The sequence below is a fragment of the Dipteris shenzhenensis genome, chromosome 8 (genome assembly GCF_047967505.1).
Source record: "Dipteris shenzhenensis isolate YYH24624 ecotype China chromosome 8, Dip_SZ_1.0, whole genome shotgun sequence".
Lineage (NCBI taxonomy): Eukaryota > Viridiplantae > Streptophyta > Polypodiopsida > Gleicheniales > Dipteridaceae > Dipteris > Dipteris shenzhenensis.
Window position 1 is genome coordinate 3708671 of NC_141603.1, and position 20421 is coordinate 3729091.

The following is a 20421-nucleotide window of genomic DNA, read 5'->3' on the forward strand; positions in this document are numbered from 1 at the left end:
CCCCCTACCTCTAAAGGCTCCACCTCCTCTCTGAGGTCCCTGCCATCACCTCTACCATAGAATGAACCTTTGTGTCATCCACCACGGCCTCTCTGATCAGAGTAGAACGCTACATCACTATTCCTTGAGCTACTTCCATTGGTATTCAGCCCAAGCTTCACTTCCTCATGGATCAAAAGAGCAACTAGCTCATTAAAATCTGGCATATTCTGTCTCACAGAAATAGAAGTGTCAAATGACTTATATTCGGGACTGCCATAATACCTCGTCAAGATATCCCAGGCATTCTTGGGGGATGTGCAACTCATAATCTGCATGACCATGGCATCTGAAATACAAAGAGAAAGCTAGTGTAGCACCTTCCGTGCTCTCTCTAGCCAAGCCTTGTGGCTTTTGATTTGATCCTGAGTAAGATTCTTGACAGGCATGTCAGGCTTTGCCTCATCACCAGTAATGAGATCCCAATACCCTTTTCCAATTAGGAAATTTTCCATCCGAAACTTCCAAATGGCATGATTATTTTGATCGAACTTCTCTCCAACAATCTGTGTAATGTTGTCACTGCCACTAGCATTAGCCCTGGTTTCCAATAGCAGATTTCTACAACTTTTTGATGTTTTGCACAGTCAATAACTTCTGCACGTTACCTTAGATGCAAAAACTATCAACAAACAAATTGTAGCCAATCCACAGGTCTACAACTTTCCAGTTTAGTGCAGGTCCAAATTTCGTAAGTTTTCACTATTATTTGCTGCTAAAAATAGGCACCTGCACACTTTTGATAGCAGTTCGGAAACTTCTAGTTACATGTTCACTGGATCAACTGGACTTAAAATGCCACTTTGCTACTATCACTGGCAAGGCGTAGCATCTTTCAAGCTACTTGACATTAACATCCAACCACTAGGCATCCAAATACCATCACATATATCCATTAACATTGCAATATCATGCCTGCAACTGCATCTGACAATTTGACAGTAAGTTGTAAACTATGACTTTTTCTGATTTTCCCAAGCTCATAACTTTTAACAATAAATCCAAATGAACTTGCAGTCCGGAAAATGACAATTTGATCACTTTTGAACAAAAAAACAGCAGCAACACTTTGTGTTTGGAGGAACACGGGAGTCCTGGTAGCTCACAGAGAGGCTAAGACTCCACAAAAATGATGTATGAGGATGTAGCAAACCTTTGGGGTGTTGGAAAAGGAAGAAAGCAAGTCGTATATCACTTTTGAAGTCTCCAAAAGCTGTCCAGGAGCAAAAAAACGAGATCTACAAGTTGAAGGTTCTCCTCACTTGATAGGAGATGTAGGAGAGTTTTTTTTTTTTTTCAACCACAAACAACCTCCAAAGAGAGACGTTTTTGCTTCTTACTACTGTATATACCTCTTGCTTGGCTCAAACCAAGTAGTAGTTGTCTAGAAAAGAGATCAGGTCCGTTCTATCACACCCAAACAGTAAAAACGAGTTGTGTTTGGTCAAAATACATCTCCCACAAGCAACCTATGGTAATAGCAATCTCCCCTTAGCAAGAAGACATCAATTGGACAGCTCCCAAGCCAAAGCAGAAGCTGAAAATTGCTACTTCAGCCCAAAAAACGAGATCTCTTCTCATTGTTTCGAAGCTTCAGAGTAGGAGAAACACTCCCGCAAGCTTCCACAAGCAGTGGGCAACCAGAAGGCAAGGAACGGTGGCTCTGATACCATATTAAGAAAAAAACAAGAAGAGAGATATAGGAAGCAACATAGGGGGGAGCAACAATCTCCTCCACACTCAGCTCATATTCGCCCCACATAATACAATTGAACACTACTAAGTCAACACCCATACATAGTAGATAAGAACTATGGTTGAGTCAGTGTGACTCACCTTATTCACCTACTCACACAACAGGAACAATAACCGAGAGCTTGATTCCCAACACATCAAGTTCGAGGCAATACACCAATGTCGAAGTAGAAGAGAGTGACCAAGGGTAAGAGCAGCTCCAAATCTTCCTGTGGGCAGTTGGAATAATCTCGAGCAAAGGCACGGGCTGCTAAACAATGTTGATGAGGGCAGAGAAGGCAGAGGCAACGTGGACAGCAAGTGCTGCGTGGGCTATTGAAGTGAGTGAAAGTTTGGAGCAGAGAGAGGTTGGACAAGGCGACGTGGGCATTAGCATTAGCGATGGACATGGAAAGCCAATTGATGAACGGAGCCTTTTGCTTCCTACGTGGTCGTTGGAGCGAGCGGTTCTATAGTGATGGAAGCTTGTTGGAGTTTGGTCGTCACAGCAGTGGTGTTGCCTTAGTTTGTTGAAGGCGAGGCTTATGAAGCTACTGGTCGTAACAAGCTTTGGAGAGGTGGGGAAGTCGATAGCTAGTGTTGTACCGTTGTATGCAGGCCGTAGAATACGATATAGGCGCTGAAGAGCAAAGCATTCTGAGCTATGTGGGCAACAGGAGCTGCATGGGCTACTAGATGGCCAGCAGAGGGGAGCTGAGTAGATTGCAGGTGGAGCCAGATGGTCTGCTGTAGATCACGGATGCAGAAGAAGAGGCTTGGGTAGGAGGAGGAGAGCTCACGGTGGAAGAGAGGAGAGCTCAAGGGAGAGGTCAAGTGGAGGAGAAGACCTTCCAAGGAGGAGGGAAGGTAGCTTCATGGCTACTCTCTTACCTCAACCTCTTGGAGGTGGCTCTGATACCATATGAAGAGACATGGAGGTAGGAGAATGCCAAGCTAACTAGGAACGGAATGGAAATATGGAAAGCATAATGGAAAGGCAAAATGGAAAGCAAATGAAATAACAAGTGCTAGGCAATGATAACCAAAATACTCACATGATATAAAGCTTGATGTTGACTGATGTGTATGACTCAAGACAAGTACAACACTATATAGTGTGACACTAGACTCTAGAAAGCCATAGTGTATATGGGATAACTGCCAATATGACATGTGGCATGTCTAGTACTCACTAGACTATAAAACACCTCCTAGACACCTAGTACACTCATTTTTGACTCACGTTGGCTTCATATTCCAACATTTTTATCCATTGTCTCACACTTTTACCCCTAGGCGAGCATTATTATTTGAACCCTAATAAAGGGTCTTGGTTTGATTCTCCCTTTCACAACTTTGGAAAGAGAGAGTCTCTACATGGAGCTTATGACTTCTAATTTTAGAATCCTTGAACCAGTTCCCTGGTGTGTGTCACTTGGACCTCATATCTTGTGTCTGTCATGATGAGAAATGGCCTTAGCTACTCAATTTAGAATAGAACATGCATGACATTTGGAAGACAAAATAGAACTATGAAAATGATGATACTTATGCCTTGAATTTATCTTGATAATTGCCATGAAAACCTTTTCAAGTAGCTGGGCATCCCTGATGAGTTTTGATCCAAGTGTTTTGCAAATTTGAATCACATTGTTTCTCCCCCATGAAAAGACCAATCAATTGCTTTATAGGTTGCAACACTTTGTAGCAACTCCCTACAAAAATGTAGTAATTGGATTAAGAAGTGTCTTGACTCTTACTGGTTTTTGTTGCATTCGTAAATCAAACACAGACTTTTTGAATAAGAGTGGAATAGGAGAAGGGAGAAAGAGAAGGGCATACACAATAGCAAAGAGACAAATGATACATGAACCTGCAAGCATCATTGATATGAGATCCTTTGGCATTGCCACTATGTAGAAAAGGAAGTATTGAGACAAATCTTGATTCTCTATTGTTCCTCCATAGCTAGACTAGTTGCATGATAACGTTGGGAGGAGTCCCATAAAGACTAGTATAAAAAATTATAAAGAGTTTATATACAATTCAAATACTTGAACATCTTCCCAATGTGCAAGGAGTTTATATACTATTTAAATACCTTAACATCTTACCAATGTCGTATATTAAAAAGTATATATATCCTCTTTAGAAAACTTGCATACACGTCAAACTTGCAATTCATGAAAATCGTTGTTTGGAGATCAAATTTCAAAAAGTGCTGAGGTGCAGCGTGGATGTAGGATTTGTGGAGGTGGGAATGTTTGGTGAGGTGGAAAGGGAAGAGCGTTGACTTGGAAGAGTGGTGGTCACATAATTCCATACCAAAGACTATCCTGCTAAGTTACGTGTCAAGTTTGAACACATTATTGCCCTGCCCCTGCGAGGCCGAGGCGGCGGCAACCCAACGAGGAGACGTTGTTGTTGACACAATCGTCAAATTCACAAGGAAACACAGGAGAAGGAAGAAGAAGACGAAGCGAAGCAGCTGAATTCGAGGCGCAGGGAAAGGGCGCCAAGCTCAAGAGGTAGACCCAGAAACGGAGGACCATCTTCTCCCCATTCAAGCCCTCGCACAGCCCATCCTTCCTCCATTCCATGGCTCCCACCCTTCTCCCTACCGTCTCCGCCGTTTCCAGCGTCAGAGAGGTGCCCGGTGCTGCCACTGCTTTGGCCAGCTGCCCCACTTCCTCGCAGCCCCTTTGTCACCACGGAAGCCGACGATCTTCGCAGAGTAGACCAACGCAGAATCCTATTTTGTATGCCCAAACGTGTCAACAACTCGTTGATCTCAAGGCTCGGACCAGGCGTTTAGCCAGAAGGCCGACTAGAGCCTCAACGATCATTTGTGCTCTTGTCGAAGACGACATAGGAATACAGGCTCTTCCCCCGGATTCAGAGGAGTCGTCTCGAAATGTCAAATTGATGATTATGCTTTCCGAGTTAAAGTCAATCAGTGACGCTAGAGAGCGTGCTGGAAAGTTGCTAACATATGCGTCCCAGATCCCTCCGTTTCCTGAGTTTCATCGAATCGCAGAAAATCGGGTGATGGGATGCACAGCACAGGTCTGGCTCACCGCCGAGTTAGGAAAGGATGGGAAAATGTATTTTGCTGTGGATAGCGATTCTGAGCTAACGCGAGGTTTCTGTGCCATACTTATTCAAGCTTTAAATGGGGCTCGGCCCCAAGAAGTACTAGCAGTCTCTTTGGAAACATTGGCCGGAATGGGTGTAGGACTTTTTGGAGGGACTGCATCGAGGGCAAATTCCTGGTACAATATCTTAATTACCATGCAGAAAAGAACACAGATGGCGCTCGCTAAGTCGGGCTTTGAACCATTTCCCTCGTTGCTCGTTACGGCTGATGATATGACGGCGCAGGGCAGTTTCGCACTTGCACAGGTTCGCTGATTGCTCTTCTAGGCTTCGTAGCGTGCCTTTAAGAAAATGGAATTTGATTCTGTTGGCTAATTTTAAAGCTTTTATGCTCCCCTTAGTGTGCGTATAAATGAAAGGGCAGAATAAATTATCCATTTCGGAATCTCTTTTACGGTTCTCTACTTGTTTCAGGAACGCAACCTTCCCGGTTCTATTCTCATCCTCTTACCCATTGTGTGCTTGCTGTAGCATATCCCTGCCGCTGAATACACACGAGACATTTCAAAGTCTCTCCAATCTCACTCATACAAGTACATAAAGATGAACCCACAAAACTGGAATTGCACAGCAGGAAGTATACCCAAAATATCCGTCTAAAAACCTCCACAAAGTGTGGGAAGAATCCTCAAAGGCGAGCTACATCCATGGGCGCCTGCAAACAGCCATCAGATGAGTGCAAATACACGTGTCATGGTCCTGTTCTCCTACCCCGCATTTACTGTGGTCTACTGCCCCTAGATCACAGGTGGGGCAATGGCCTCCAACACCCTCTCGTTGACATCACTGCCCATATGTTGCATGAGCGAGATGCTTATTCAAGCATGGAATACCGGGTCATTGGCAATCAGTTGCATAACTGATCTCTGTTGCCCGCATCCTCTAAAAGGCTTCCATGTCCTTCAGGATCCACATAAGCCATACAGACTCACAAGCTGTTGTCTAGACTTGCCTAGTTCGACTATCTTAGAAAAGTTGTGAATATCCTTAGTCTCTTTGGCTTTTACTAGAGATTCGTCCAGGCTTATACTGATTCTTCCCTGAAAGTCGTTGATCCTAATGAACTTTTTGTACTTGACAGAGTTGCAAGCAATAGGGCTGTGGAAGCTGTGTTGATTCTGAGCAGATGCCAATAAAGGAGCAGATCTCTCGAGCTGTTTCGGGGATAATCCGATTCGTGATGGCCTGAACCTTTTTGGGATCCAAACTAATGCCGTCTACACTGATAAAATATTGGATCTCCATCAGCCCAAATTCAATGTTTCTGGCATTTAAGTAGAGCTGATTGTCTCGTAATACTTGACAAGTATTCCGCACATCCTTGACAGGCTGCTTCGCAATAGCTTAAAATATGAGAATATCATCGAGAAAGTTGAATAGGCACACTTCTATATATTGAGAAAACACTCTCGACATCATTTTGTTTGACGTTGGTAGTTCATTCTTGAGTCTAAATGGCATAACCACAAACTCATAATGGGGGCATAACCACAAACTCATAATGGGCTGATTCTGTCGTGAACGCGGTTTTTGGAATGTCAGTGTTGGAAATGTGGACTTGTTAGCAGCCACTTTTCAGATCCCAATCTTTGAAGAATACTTTGCACCGTTGAGTCTCTCCAAAATGTACTCAATGCAAGGCTGGTTGAGGCTCTATAGTCAACAGAGAAGCATGCTGACTTATTCTGTTTCTGTACGAAAAGTATCAGGGCTGCGAATGGTAAACATGACAGTCGGATAAACCCTATACGCAGTATTGAGACAACTGCTGCTCCAATTCTCCCTCCATAGACTTGTAAAGCCAGTAGGGAAACTTACCGGGTGGAGTGGAACCTGAAACCAAATGAACACGATGAGCCGCAGAACTATTGGGCAGAAATTGGGGTGGAAGATCATCTTGGAGCATAATATCCTAGAACTCTTGGAAGTTGGAAAAGTCACCTCCCAATTGTAAGGCTCCATATGAGGAGAGCATGGGGGAGGTGGAATTAGGGTAGATGTAGTTGCCACATGGGCAGCACCTAGGCTGCCATGTGGGCAGCAAACTCAGAAGGAAAATCAAGAAGAGGGGGCTGCCACATGGGCAGCACAGCTAAGGGCATACGTGGCAAGGTGGAGCCTCCAAGGTGGACTGAATGTGTATGGAATTGCCTCGTAGTCACCTGGAACATTAAGGCGCAGTGTGAGGGAGGTTTGGTAATCTAGATCAGGTCGCAATAAGCCAGGAATGTACAATGCGGGTGCTTTACGGCTGCCCGTTGGAGCTTGTACGGAGCTGTGGTAGCAGGGCCAGGACAAGTGTGCAGCCAGAGGCAAGATATATGCAGGTAAAAGGTGCCTGTTTGGAGCAGGTCTATGGCCAGGAACAGACTCCATTTGGGGCTGTTATGGGCCTAGGCCACTGGCCGTATGCCACATGGCCAGGCGGTTACTTGTGGACCTCATTGGGCTGTTCAAAGCCTGCCAGCCAGGGTCGGTTGGACAGGCCAGTCAGGGTCGGTTGGCCTGGGTTGGCCATATTGAGCTGCCTGGGTTGGTCCATATGGAGGGCATTCAGCCCTGTAAAATCCCGGGAGCCCATTGGGGCTCATAAGCCATCCATTGTAGTAGCACTTGAAGAGCAGTTTGGAGCAGCAGATCAGCACGGTTTTGGGCCATGGCTCGTCATTCAGAGCAACCAGAGAGAGCTGGGTGCTGCATACATAGCTCAGGAAAGGGCTTCACCCTTGGCTGTCTTCCAGGGCAGCAGGCTGCAGGGATCCAGGAAGCTTTCACTGCCTCACGTGTGGCTATTCGGGAGGGATAGCTTGGAGTCTGATTGTGGGCACGGTGACAAAGCCAACTTACGCTCTATGGGAGCACGCATGCTGAGGGATCTAGAAGTGCCACGGAGATAGGTGGGGATATTTTGGTAAGGACGGAGGACCATGCTCTGGTGGGACTCTGGACTCATGTTGTATTGTGTCCATTGGACGGAAATATATTTACTAGTGGTTCTATATCTCTCCTGTGAGCATTGCCGATTTACTGGCTTGCACATGTATGTTGAGTACACTAAGTAAAGAAGTTTTAGATTCCACCCCTTACACCTCTGTGTGAGTTTTTGGGCTATTCTATCTATCTTCCATTGTGTATACCCTCTGTTGTGGTGTTTTGTAACAGTGGAGTTGATCGACCATGCTCTATCCTGGTGAAGGAACTGGCTGAAGTGCGGCCTACTGGCAACGGACATAGATAGGCGCACATATTGTGCCCTTGTGGATGGCATGACGAGCCTGAATATGTGAAATCAATGGAATCCACGGAATACTCCTATCCTCGCGAATGATAGCAGGTTCAAGAAGATATTCTACGATAGTGAAGGTATCTTGCAGCCAATCGGGAATATGTGAATGCTCACGGAACTACTAAATCCCTAAAATCACGTCGCAACTAAGCAAAGGCTCAGGAAGATCTTCTTTGATGATGAAGCTATCTTGCCGATAATTGGGAATAGGTGAGTGATCACATAACTACTAAATTCCTGAAATCATGTCACTACCAAGGAAAGGTGTAATAAGAGAACCTTGCTGAAGGGAGGCCTTCCGAACTGAAAATGAAAACTGAGTGGCCTTGTGCGTGATGTGAGTGCATAAACGTGGCGTGATGAGGTATGAGATTGCAACCCATCTTCTTGGTCAACTACGAGGAGATGGCGTCTTCTGAACTCCCCATATCGACAAGGACAATATTGCTTTCCTTTACCTGTATCATAAGCCCTGATAAGAGCCTTCTTTTGTTCTTTGAGCTCACCCTCCTCCTTACCTTCGAACACCAATGAATGTACTGGGTTCAATGAAGGTAAGGATGAATTGCTAGCTGAAGTCAGAGTAGTTGGAGCGGACACTGCAGAAGCAATGGCGGAAGCTGGTGACTTGGCAGCGTTCTCAGCCAACCACTTTGGGTAAACCTTCTTCTCGTGTCGTACAAATGATGTTAAAAGAAACAATGGTTTTCTGATTCGCACCGTTTCTATTCGTCGGGCTGTAGGTAATCTCCCGTAATGCCCTCCTTTGCTTTCTCATCTGGGGTCTTCTTAGGCTTGTTGTGTTTCTTTCCCTAGTCAACTCTACTGATCTTTCTTCTGGTTCTGAGTGTCTTGCTGTGTGCCCTTGCCCACTATGTTGGTGGCTGCTGCGGGGCCTTGGCACTTGATTGGACCTGCTTGGGCTATCTCCCATTCAGTATCATCTCTTGATTGTGAGTGAGGTGTAGCGCCCGCTAACAATAAGCGGGTCAAAGTTCCATATTTGAAAGTGGATATTGGAGTCCAGACCTCTGCTCAATTGTTGTCTTTAGATACTTCCAATTGTGCGCCAGTGTGGTGACCTTGTTAGCATAGGGCAACATAAGCAAACCATTCTAGGATAAACGAGATGACTCATCCTCTAGGCTAAGCATATACTGGGGAGGCAAAAAACGTGACTTAAAATTGGACACAAATGTATTCCAAATGAAATCCTTGACTTTCGTGATAGGGTCAGTATGACTACTGGCCCAATGCTTCCACCAAGTAACTGCCTCCTCTATTAGATGAAGGGCCATGAGATGGACTTTATCTTGCTCATCCTAACTACGTGCAAGAAGAAAATGTGCTAAGAATTGATGAACAAACTATAAAGTAGTTGAGGGGTCACACTTACCATCGTACTTGGTGAAGTTTGGGGTGGACCTCTGAGAAACGCAGCAATGCGGAGCGATGAAGGAGAGAAAAAAGCAAACACTCGCAAGAGAGAACCAAAGAACAAGAGAGACTGCATAGGATCTCGGGAAAAACCTCCTCAACTGTTGGAGAAAAACCCTCCACTGGTGGTTGCACAAGGGTGCACCGAGATGGAAAACAATGAGGGGAGGGGGCCCTATTTATAGGGTCACCCCTGCCTAGAAAACGGACCAGAGGGGGAGGGAAATAGCCAACCAGGGGGCCGACCTTGGGTCGGGTCAGGCTGTCCAGCAGGTTGGGTCTTATGGCCCTGGTAGGGCTTGTATACCCGCCAAGCAGGGTGCCACCTAGGCACCATGTGTGCGGCCTAGTAATTGGGCTCTTGTGCCCCCGCAACAGGCGCGTGTATCCCCGCGCTGTCCTGCAGCAGCCCTGGATTGGTGGCGAGCAGATACGGGCTCCATATGCCTATGCTCTTGCTCTGTACGGTCTGGGTGCATGGACAGCTATCAAGGTGATCCCCCTTTGCCTCTCCAAGGCCCTCACTCTCCCTCACATGGGCGGGAAAACCCACAATCAAGGCCCTCGCTCTCCCTCACATGGGCGGGCAGACCCACAACCAAGGCCCTCACTCAAGGAGACATGAGATGAACTCTAACACCCCCTCTCAGCTCTTGGATCATAAATCATCCGAAGAAAGCTGGAATGATCAGCGATGGCAGCCGAGCCGAGAGTGAAATAGTACCCAGTGGTGGAATGGCGAGTGTTGGAATCACCTCCCCAGTCGGAGTCACTCCAACCTGAAAGCTGGATCGTGGAATGCTATTTGGACTAACAGGACAACCCACAATTGCGAGACCCTTGAAGATACCGAAGAATTCGAAGACCAGCATCCCAATAAGTCTTCTTAGGTGTCTGCATGAAAGAGTTGAGAAGACCAACGGGATAACATAGATCTAGTCAGGTATTGAGGAGCCAAATCAGAGATCCAATCAACTTACGGTAGTTGTTGGCATCCACAGGATCACTGGGATCATACTTGGTCAACTTGGTACTGGGGTCCATGGGTGAGGAAATGGCACAACAGTCAAACATATGAAATGCCTCCAAAAGCTCCCGAGTATAACGTTTCTGTGACACAAAGTAACCCTCCGGTCCCTTTGAAATCTCCATTCCCAGGAAGAAGTGTAGAAGATCAAGGTTTATCATCTCAAAGTCCTGAGAGAGAGCTGCCTTGGTCTCAGCAATATGAGCAGTATGACTTCTTGTAATGAACAGATCAATGACATATAGGATGATGAGGGAAAGAAGTCTTCCTTGATGGTAAATGTACAAGTTGGGATCAGCATGGGATCGGCGGAAATGCTTGCGAACAAAGAACTCATCAATCTTTTGATTCCGAACTCGAGGAGCTTAAGTCCATACAAAGCTTTATGGAGCTTGTAAACCATTCCTTCAGTCATGGAAAACCCCGGCGATTGCTCTGCATAGATCTCTTCCTTCAAATCACCATTGAGAAATGCAGATTTAACATCCATTTGATAGATGGGCCACTGCTCATGAGTTGCAACTACTAGGACTGTACGAAGAGTGGCCATCTTGGCAGAGGAGCAAATGTGTCATCATAATCAATCCCAAGGCGCTGAGAGTATCCTTTTATAAAGAAACTACTTGGAGACAAATAAAACAACACTGAAGACTAATCATAGCTGAAGAAGAAATATATATCACCAAAGGAACTCAATACAAGATAAGAGATATCTGAGAGAGAAACTGTGGAGGGAGCAAACAGCAGTCCTCCAGAACAGCCAACTGAAGTGGGCTCTGCACTAGCTCCACTAGCTGGAACTGAACCAGATCTGGGTCAGCAACCTATTGCCAAAAGAGCAAAGGTTTGCTGCAGATCTGGAGGAAATAATACAGCAGTAGAGAAATAAGTTGATGCTGATCTGGAGCAGCAGCAGGAGAGGATGATGAAGCGGAGACAGAGGAGGCAGAGATGCTGGAGCTGAAGCAGAGGAGGCAGAGATGCTGGAGCTGAGGCAGAGGAGGCAGAGATGCTGGAGCGGAAGCAGGAGTGGAGGCAGAGGATGCTGGAGAGGATGCAGGAGTGGAGGCAGAAATGCTGGAGCGCAGGTGTGCAGCAGCCTGTTCCAACAAGAGGTGAGTGAGTAGCCAGGGGGCCACTGCCTTTATAGGCCTGACCCATCTGGTCGGCCAGTTATGGCCTTTTTGGCCATTTGTTTGGCCCTGGTTCCTGTGTTTGGAGATTTGCCAGTTTTGGCCTTTCTGGCCATTTGTTTGGCCCTGGCCTCTGCATTTGGAGATTGCCTATCTTAACACCCCCTCTCAATGTCCAAGGTAGAATGGTTCCAGGGGTAATTAAAAAATAGTTCCAGGGGTGATCTATCTTCTTCATCAGCCCTTTTTTTTTTTTTTTTAATTTTAAATTTTAAAAGAGGGTTTTCATTTAGATGGCAAAGTAGGTTTTCATCTTCGCTAAATGCCCAATAGTGATGGTACAATCATAAAGTACAGAAAGAGAGGTGCTTAAGGAGTGCCCTCGCAGGGGATTTGTTCACTTCCTTAAGCACTAGTATACAAACACTGCTAAGGAGAAGGAGGCGGTGCACCAATCCCAAGCTGTGGGCTAAGATGCTCAAGAATAGGTCGGTTAACTGGCTTGGTAAGAATATCAGCATGATTATTGGCAGCTGGAACATATATCAATTGAATAGTACCCAATTCCACTTGCTCGTGAGTAAAATGAAAGTGTACGCCAACATGTTTGGTGCGGTTGGAGAAAATGGGATTGCCGGCGAGAGCGATGGCACTTTTGTTGTCGACGTAGAGGACCGTTGGTTCAGTACAAGGAAAGTGTAGCTCTGCCAGAAACTGCCGGAGATATATGGCCTTTGTGGTACAATCATACAAGGCCCGGTATTCAGCCTTAGTAGAAGATCCAGCAACAGTTTCTTGTTTACGGTTGGACCAAGAAACAGGTGCCGAGCCGAACGAGAAAATGTAGCCGCCATGAGAATGGCGATTGTCCGAGTCGCCAGCCCAGTCGGAATCAGTGTAACCGTATGTAAACCATAAGAGTAAGTACCACGTATGAACCGCAAGATACGAATACATGCATGCCAATGAGTGTGCTTGGGTTCATTAAAGTACTGATTGAGAATAGAAACTGAGTAAGAAAGATCCGGACAAGTGTGAATGAGCCAGAGCAACTTGCCAACAACCTGACGATAGAGATGCTCATCAAAGGGAGGAGACTTCAAGTGCTTTGAGAGCTTGACTGTGGGATCCAAGGGAGTGGCAGCTGGCTTAGGCTCGTGGGGGATGATCTGATCAAGGAGTTGAAGAGCATATTTCTGTTGAGAAACAAAGATACCACCAGAATGCTCGACAACTTCCATGCCCAAGAAATAAGAGAGAAGACCGAGATCGGTCATCTCGAATGTGGTGCTGAGTTGTGTTTTAATGAATTGAAGTGTGGTGGTGGTAGAGCCCAAAAGCAAAAGATCATCCACGTAAAGTAAGATAAAGCAGACCCCCTCTGAAGATTGATGTATGTATAAATTCGGATCAAAAGGAGTGGAATGAAACCCATTAGTTTTGAGAAAGGTGTCTATTCGGTGGAACCAGGACCAAGGTGCTTGTTTAAGCCCATAAAGAGCTTTGCGGAGACAGAATACCTTATTTTCATGGCCAGGAGGAGAAAAACCTGGTGGGGTAGCCACATAGACTTCCTCATCGAGGTAGCCATTGAGAAAGGCACTCTTGACATCCATCTGATAGATAGACCAGCTGTGATGAGCGGCTAGGGCGAGGGAAAGGCGAAAGGATGTTAATCGAGCAGTAGGGGCAAAGGTTTTCTCATAATTGATACCATGTTTTTGGCGAAATCCTTGCACTACTAAGCGAGCTTTGCACTTGTCTAGTGTTCCATCTCCTTTGAGTTTTGTTCGGAAGATCCACTTTGTTGCTATGATCTTTTTGTGAATGGGTCTATCGACCAAAATCCAGGTCTCATTGCGATCAATGCTCTCAAGCTCCTGTTCCATGGCACAATGCCACTCAGGATGTTGAACTGCCTCCTGCCAAGTGGCAGGTTCAGAATGTACGATATAGGCTGTGGTAAAAATGGAGGTAGTGGTAGTGGAAGAAGCTGTCCGGGTAGAGCGTCAAGGACCGGGAGGAGGAAGTTTTAAGGGAACAATCCCGGAATCCTTCATAGTTTGTCGATACCAACGTGGCAGCGGGTCGAGAGAAGAGGATCAAGGAACGGGAGAAGCAATGGGTGGAGAGAAAGAAGTTTCGGGGGGAGAGAAAGAGGTTTCAGGGGGAACGGGAGAAGGTGCATCATCAGCAGGGAGAATAGAGGAATTTTTTAGAACATCTCTTTCATCGAAGACCACATCACGGCGAACCAAAACTTTGTTTGTGCGAGGATCAAATAAGCGATAAGCTTTGGCTTCCGCTGAGTAGCCAACGAGAAGTAGAAGTTCAGCACGAGGTTCTAGTTTACCACGAGTATCATCGGGAGTATGAGTGTACGTGCGGCATCCAAAGATGTGGATACGAGAAATAGAGGGTCGGTAGCCATAGAAAGCCTCAAAAGGCGTCATGTTCGGGATGGGCTCAGTAGGGCAACGATTAAGGAGATAGACAGAAGTGTTCACGGCTTTTGGCCAGAGACGTTTGGGCAACTTGGTTGCAAAAAGCATGGAGCGTGCCATGTTCATGACTGTGCGCTGTCTCCTTTCGACACGAGCATTTTGGGAGGGCGAATTGGGAGATGTAAGATGGCGTTGGATACCATGCTCGTGAAGGAAGTGAGTGAATTCATGGGAAATGAATTCACCACCATTATCACTACGAGCAATCCCAATAGGCTTCCCCGTTTGATTCATGACCAATCGAGCCCAAGTAGCAAAGAAGGAAAAAGTGTCAGATTTTTCTTTCATGAAGAACACCCATTGATATCGAGAGTAATCATCCACAATTAAGAAGAAATATTGTGAGCCATTCAATGAAGGAACAGGAGATTTGCCACTAATATCGAGGTGGATTAGACGCAATATCTCACTAGCTCGAGAAGTGGAATGAGAAGGAATAGGAGTTCGGCTTTGTTTGCCTAATTGGCATGGACAGCAAATATCTTTGGCTCGCGAAAATTGAGGTAGGCCGTCAACCAAATGATCCCGAGACATTTCATATAAAGAGTCATAGGACAAATGTCCCAGACGATAATGCCACAATCGTTCTGTGTCAGTTGGATCTTTCAGGATAGCAAGACCATGAAGCCGATGAAACTCAGAGCTGGTATTGGAAGGAGTCGCAAGAAATTGTGTCATGAGGTACAGACCATGAGGTTGGGCTTCGTTCGCCCCGAGCTAAAAGGAGTCCCGATGTCTCATCTATGATTTCGACATGCATCTTTGTAAATAGTACCGCGCGGCCAAGAAGGCAAAGTTGATGGACGGAAAGAAGATTGACCCCTAATTGGGGGACATAAAACACTTGATCCAAGTGAGCAAGATTGGGGCCTTTGTCGGTATCAAATGTGATTGAACCAACGCCACGAATAGGAGTGACAAAGTTATTGCCACAACGGACTCCCCCTGTTGCCGGTTGGCGAGAAATGAAGAGATCACGATGAGGGGTCATATGATGAGTGGCTCCACTATCCACAATCCAAGGGGCTTTAGGGCCACATGGAAGAGTATGAAAAGCTGATACAGATATGGATGGGGAGGAGTCAAGCTCGGTGATATGAATCAAGGCTTGAGAATTGAAGTCTAGAGAATCTCCAGTGGACCAGTCAGACAGGCCTTCGGGAGTGATGAAGGGAGGGGATGGGGTGAAATGATTAGTGACATGGCCCGTGGTCTCCAAGGACCAGTGTTAGGTGGAGGAGGAGCACTCCTAGGGCGCCAACGAGGTGGCAGAGGAGTCGTGGTGGGGGCTGTGGGAGAATGCCTTTGGCTTTGGAGAGACATTCGTCATCAACATGCCCAACTTTCTGGCAATGTTGACAAAACCGGTTCTTTTTGGGAAGGTTGTGCTAGGCGGGTTCAATACTAGAGGAGTTATTGGAGTCAGGAGTGGGAGAGGGCTTGCCGGAGCTGAGTTGATCTTTTTGAATCCCGGAGAGAAGAGCCCCCTCTGAAGCAAGAACACTATGTTTTTGGTGGACCTGAGAGTAGAGACGAGCATAACGCAAGAGTTGACATTCGAACTCATAAAAAGTAGGAAGGGAGGGTTGAGAAATGATTTGCTGCGCATAAAACTAAAATACTTGGGCGGGAATTTGTTCAAAAAGAAAGTAACTTGGTCATCCTCGGATTTGGAAGGACCAGTTGTGGCAAATTCAGCAATTAACTGCCGGTAGTCTGCCAGTTTGACCTTAAGATCATCGTCAGTAGTGATCTGGAATTGCTGGAGATCGTGGTCAAGGTTGATGCGACAAGTACGATCTCGGGTCGCATAGCGGTCAGTGATGTCACACACCGTTCTTTCACAATCACGATCAAAATTGTAGCAAGATAATAATCACGAATGAACAAGAAGAGAGATTGCAGTATGGATCAAACTGATGAGTCTTTACAATAATTTTGGAGAAGAATCACTCCGTAAAGGAGCTCGATACCACCCGTCCACCCCCGAGCTATCTCACTCTCACTCGCATGAAGATGTTCAAATCAGATGATCAAATGGTCAAATCTCAATCACACTCTCACTCTCACTCTCACTCTCACTCTCAAAATATCTTGATCTTATCTTCTTCTTTGCGCTGCCTCGATTCGCGTGCGCTATTGTCACTTTCGCAGCGTCTCGATATGCATGCCTTCTCTTCGTTCGAGCAACCTCGAGATGTGTGCCTTCTCTTCTCTTTCGCTCAGCCTCGATATGCGTGCGTTGGGATTGTGTGTTCTCCTTCTCACGATCTCCTCTTCTTTTATAGCCTTTCATGACTCCAAAAAAAGACGGCCAAAAGCCCCCTAATTCGGCCAAAAACAGCTTTTCTCGAAAAGCGTGCGTGTGCTTTTCACCTTCTTTTAGCGTGCGCTTTTGATAGCAACCGCGTACGGAATCTCGACGTCTCTCTTTTTTTTTTTTTCTTAAATAAATAATTTTTTTAAAAAGGCATGAAAACGGCCCTGTTCAAAGCATCACCACGCCTGCCTTGTAGATCCAATGGACAAGCTCAATAGCTCATCTCGAAGATCGGACCCTCTTCTTTCCCTTTGCATTTGACCTTTCGTGGCTAACTCTTCCATCTCGACCTCCGTCTAATGCCTGCAACTCTTGACACGGAAATCTAGAGGCACTTTTAGCTCAAAACCACTTTGTTAGCAACTTCTGACCTCCATACAGACATGCAAAGGAGTGAACCACAAATTTTTCACTAGGACAAAGTTTTTCTACTCAACAAGATCTAAAACTCTCTCATACAGAGTTTCTTCAAATTATTTCTCTAACCAACTCAAAATCAAGCCGCAAAATCCAGCCGACACCATAATGGACAAAAACCAAAATTTTTCGACCAACACCAAACTTTTCCAAAACCTTTAAAACATCAAAACCATCCTTTTTGAACACTATCTGTGATATATATTCCAAAATATTTCATATACAAAATTGGAGCGTCACAAGTGAGATGTGCCCATCGCTCAGAGGCAAGGTCAAAATGCTGTAATTGAGAGTGAAATTCAGGCAAAAGACCTTGCATGATTTCGACAATGGCAGTGGCATTACGATGTCGCCACGAGCGAACTACCTGATAAGGATAAACATGAGGATCAGGTTGCGGTTCAGTACCTTGAACGAGTTCCCATAGGTCTTGAGAATGAAGCACATGGTGCATGAGATTTGACCAAGTGGTATAATTAGACCCGTTAAAACGAGTCATATCAGTAAAAGCATGTTTGACTGTTTCAGAGACAGGGTGAGAGGAAGAAAGGGATTGATAGGGAGAAGCAACCGGTGGATGCGTGAGAGGACTCAAAACAGGAGCGGAGTGAGAAGGAGGGAGAGGCGGCACCACCGGAGGAACAAAAGGATTTGGAGAAGGCCTTGAGGGGGAGGGATAAACATGAGAGGCGGGATACGACATGAGAGGGAAAAAAGGGACAGCGGGAGAGATAGAGGGAAATAAACTATAGGAGCCCAGTGGCATGGGAGAAGACAGAGGATGAGAAGCCCCTAGAGGAAAGATGGTAGCAGAAGATATGAGAGGGATGGGAGGGAAGGAAGAATGAGAATCGAAAGCAAACTCATTGTCTGACGCATTTCTCCTTTCTCGTCTATGAGTGTTCACATGCATGTATGGATCTGTGTCCTCGTGATTACTTGTTCCTATGCCTTGCATAACAGACGGAGTTGCACCAAGGGAATAGGACAACATACCTTGCACTGATTCTTGTGGATAGGCATTGTCGAATAATCCATTGTCCTCATGCCGGCCTGTCCTCTTTCGTCAGGGTATGCTTGTTCTTCGTTGGCACCGAACTTGAAATGTTGCTCAGCTTCTTGCGAGTTGAATAGAGGTCCTTGTTGACGTTATCAGAGAAAAACGTGGAGAAGAAGAAGCACGGGGTGTGCGGGTACCTGCTTCAACTTCCTTCCATTTCTGAAATTCAGCAAATTCTTTAAAGAGTTGGAGAGGTATTCATCACCTTTGTTCCTTGCAGACTCTCTCTCGACATATGACGAGGGTAGTGGTTGAATAGAGGTCGATTCAGGCTGAGATCGCTTCGGGGAAGAAGGAGAAGACATCTTCAGTTGATGATCTATCTTCCAAGCTTTCCAGGTCAAGGCTCAGGTGTCGATAGGCACACCTTGCTCTGATACCGTATAAAGAAAGTACTTGGAGACAAATAAAACAACACTGAAGACTAATGATAGCTGAAGAAGAAATATATATCACCAAAGGAACTCAATACAAGATAAGAGATATCTGAGAAAGAAACTGTGGAGGGAGCAAACAGCAGTCCTCGAGAACAGCCAACTGAAGTGGGCTCTACACTAGCTCCACTAGCTGGAACTGAACCAGATCTGGGTGAGCAACCTATTGCCAGAAGAGCAAAGGTTTGCTGCAGATCTGGAGGAAATAATACAGCAGTAGAGAAATAAGTCGATGCTGATCTGGAGCAGCAGCAGGAGAGGATGATGAAGCGGAGACAGAGGAGGCAGAGATGCTGGAGCGGAAGCAGCAGGAGTGGAGGCAGAGGATGCTGGAGAGGATGCAGGAGTGGAGGCAGAGGAGCCAGAGGCGGCAGAAATGCTGGAGCGCAGGTGTGCAGCAGCCTGTTGCAACAAGAGGTGAGTGAGTAGCCAGGGGGCTACTGCCTTTTATAGGCCTGACCCATCTGGTCGGCCAGTTCTGGTCGGTCAGGTCGGCCAGTTCTGGTCGGCCAGTTATGGCCTTTTTGGCCATTTGTTTGGCCCTGGTTCCTGTGTTTGGAGATTTGCCAGTTTTGGCCTTTCTGGCCATTTGTTTGGCCCTGGCCTCTGCATTTGGAGATTGCCTGTCTTAACACCTTTGGCCACAAGTAGGGCTTGGTATAGAGGGAAGCCAAATGCTTCCAGATACTCTTTGATGCTGTCGTGTGCTTTACATGATTAATGACCTGAGGAGTAGAGTACAAGAAAATGAACGATCGGACCCTGGTGTTGACACAGTCCTAGATCTGGGCCAGATTCACGGTCGTCTGCTGTTCCAGAATGCCCAACCTTTAATCAAGAGGATCTGGCCTTGTGACACCTACTAGGATGAAGTTTGCCAAGTCATAAGACTGCAATACTGACTCCATCATTTTTTTTGCGCAAAAAGTAGTGCTAGTTATATTACTTGAAAACGAGAGTACAAGAGGGCCTAAAGGCCAGCGGGCTGCAATCACAAAATGGATACAGCCCGAGAAGCCAAAATGCTAATTACAAGCCTCTGAGGGCATAATCATCGGAGAGTGGACAAACAGCCACGGTGGGGGGGAGTAATGCCACTGAAGACTCTGAGCAGAGTGCTGGAAGAACAGCTCTTGGTGGTCCCAGTCGCGAAGGAAGCGCCGTCTCTTTTCCTTCCCTGCCCGGGACTCCCCCTGAATCTGATCCCACTGACCCTTGAGCGTGTGAATGATCGTGCTCCAAATGTCTGCTAGGGTCTGGGTAGCAGAAGAAGCTTGATCTCCTAGGGTCTGCGAGCATCTGGAAGTCCAGATATGCCAGCCTGCAATGCTCCCTATGATCTCCCAAACTGGGTGCCAAGTCATCGCTCCTGCATCTCTCTCTGTCAGATGCCAAGGGAAGCTGTCCATGTATGCCCAGGTGGCCTGCGTGATGAAGAAGACTGGATCCTGCCTAGAGAACTCATAAGCCAAGTGATGTCCCATCTCGGTGCTACACCAGCAAATGACTCCCCAAGTGACCAGTCCTAGCTCGGGTGCAGCGCTCGCTAAGATCCCCATGACTCCCTTCCAAACTGTCTGCGCATGCGAGCAGCTCCAAAGGCAGTGCTTCAGGGACGACTCCTCCTGAAAACACATATGGCAGTGCCCCTCTTGCCCCATCTGCCTCAGCCAACTGCCAACTGGTAGCCCCTTGTGTGCCACCATCCAAAGAAAGTAAGAGATCTTCCTCGGCCGCCAGCTTGCCCAAAAAGTCTTCCAGAATGTGCGAAGAAAGACCAAAGATATCCCTTGGGCATACCAACTATGTGCCTGTGTGGGTAGCCCGCGCTGGAGAGCCCCAAGAGCACGCCTACCAGTACGCGCACTGTAAGA

At 46.4% G+C, this 20421-nt stretch overlaps 1 protein-coding gene across 1 annotated transcript in view; it reads left to right on the top strand.

The window, feature by feature from the left end:
• Nucleotides 1-4144: 4144 nt before the first annotated feature.
• Nucleotides 4145-20421, top strand: part of QS (quinolinate synthase) — a 30627-nt gene continuing 14350 nt past the window's right edge. The window contains exon 1 of the mRNA XM_087378611.1: nt 4145-5175. Coding sequence (XP_087234737.1) covers nt 4372-5175 — 804 coding nt within the window. The 5' untranslated portion in view covers nt 4145-4371. The remainder of the gene's footprint in view (nt 5176-20421) is intronic.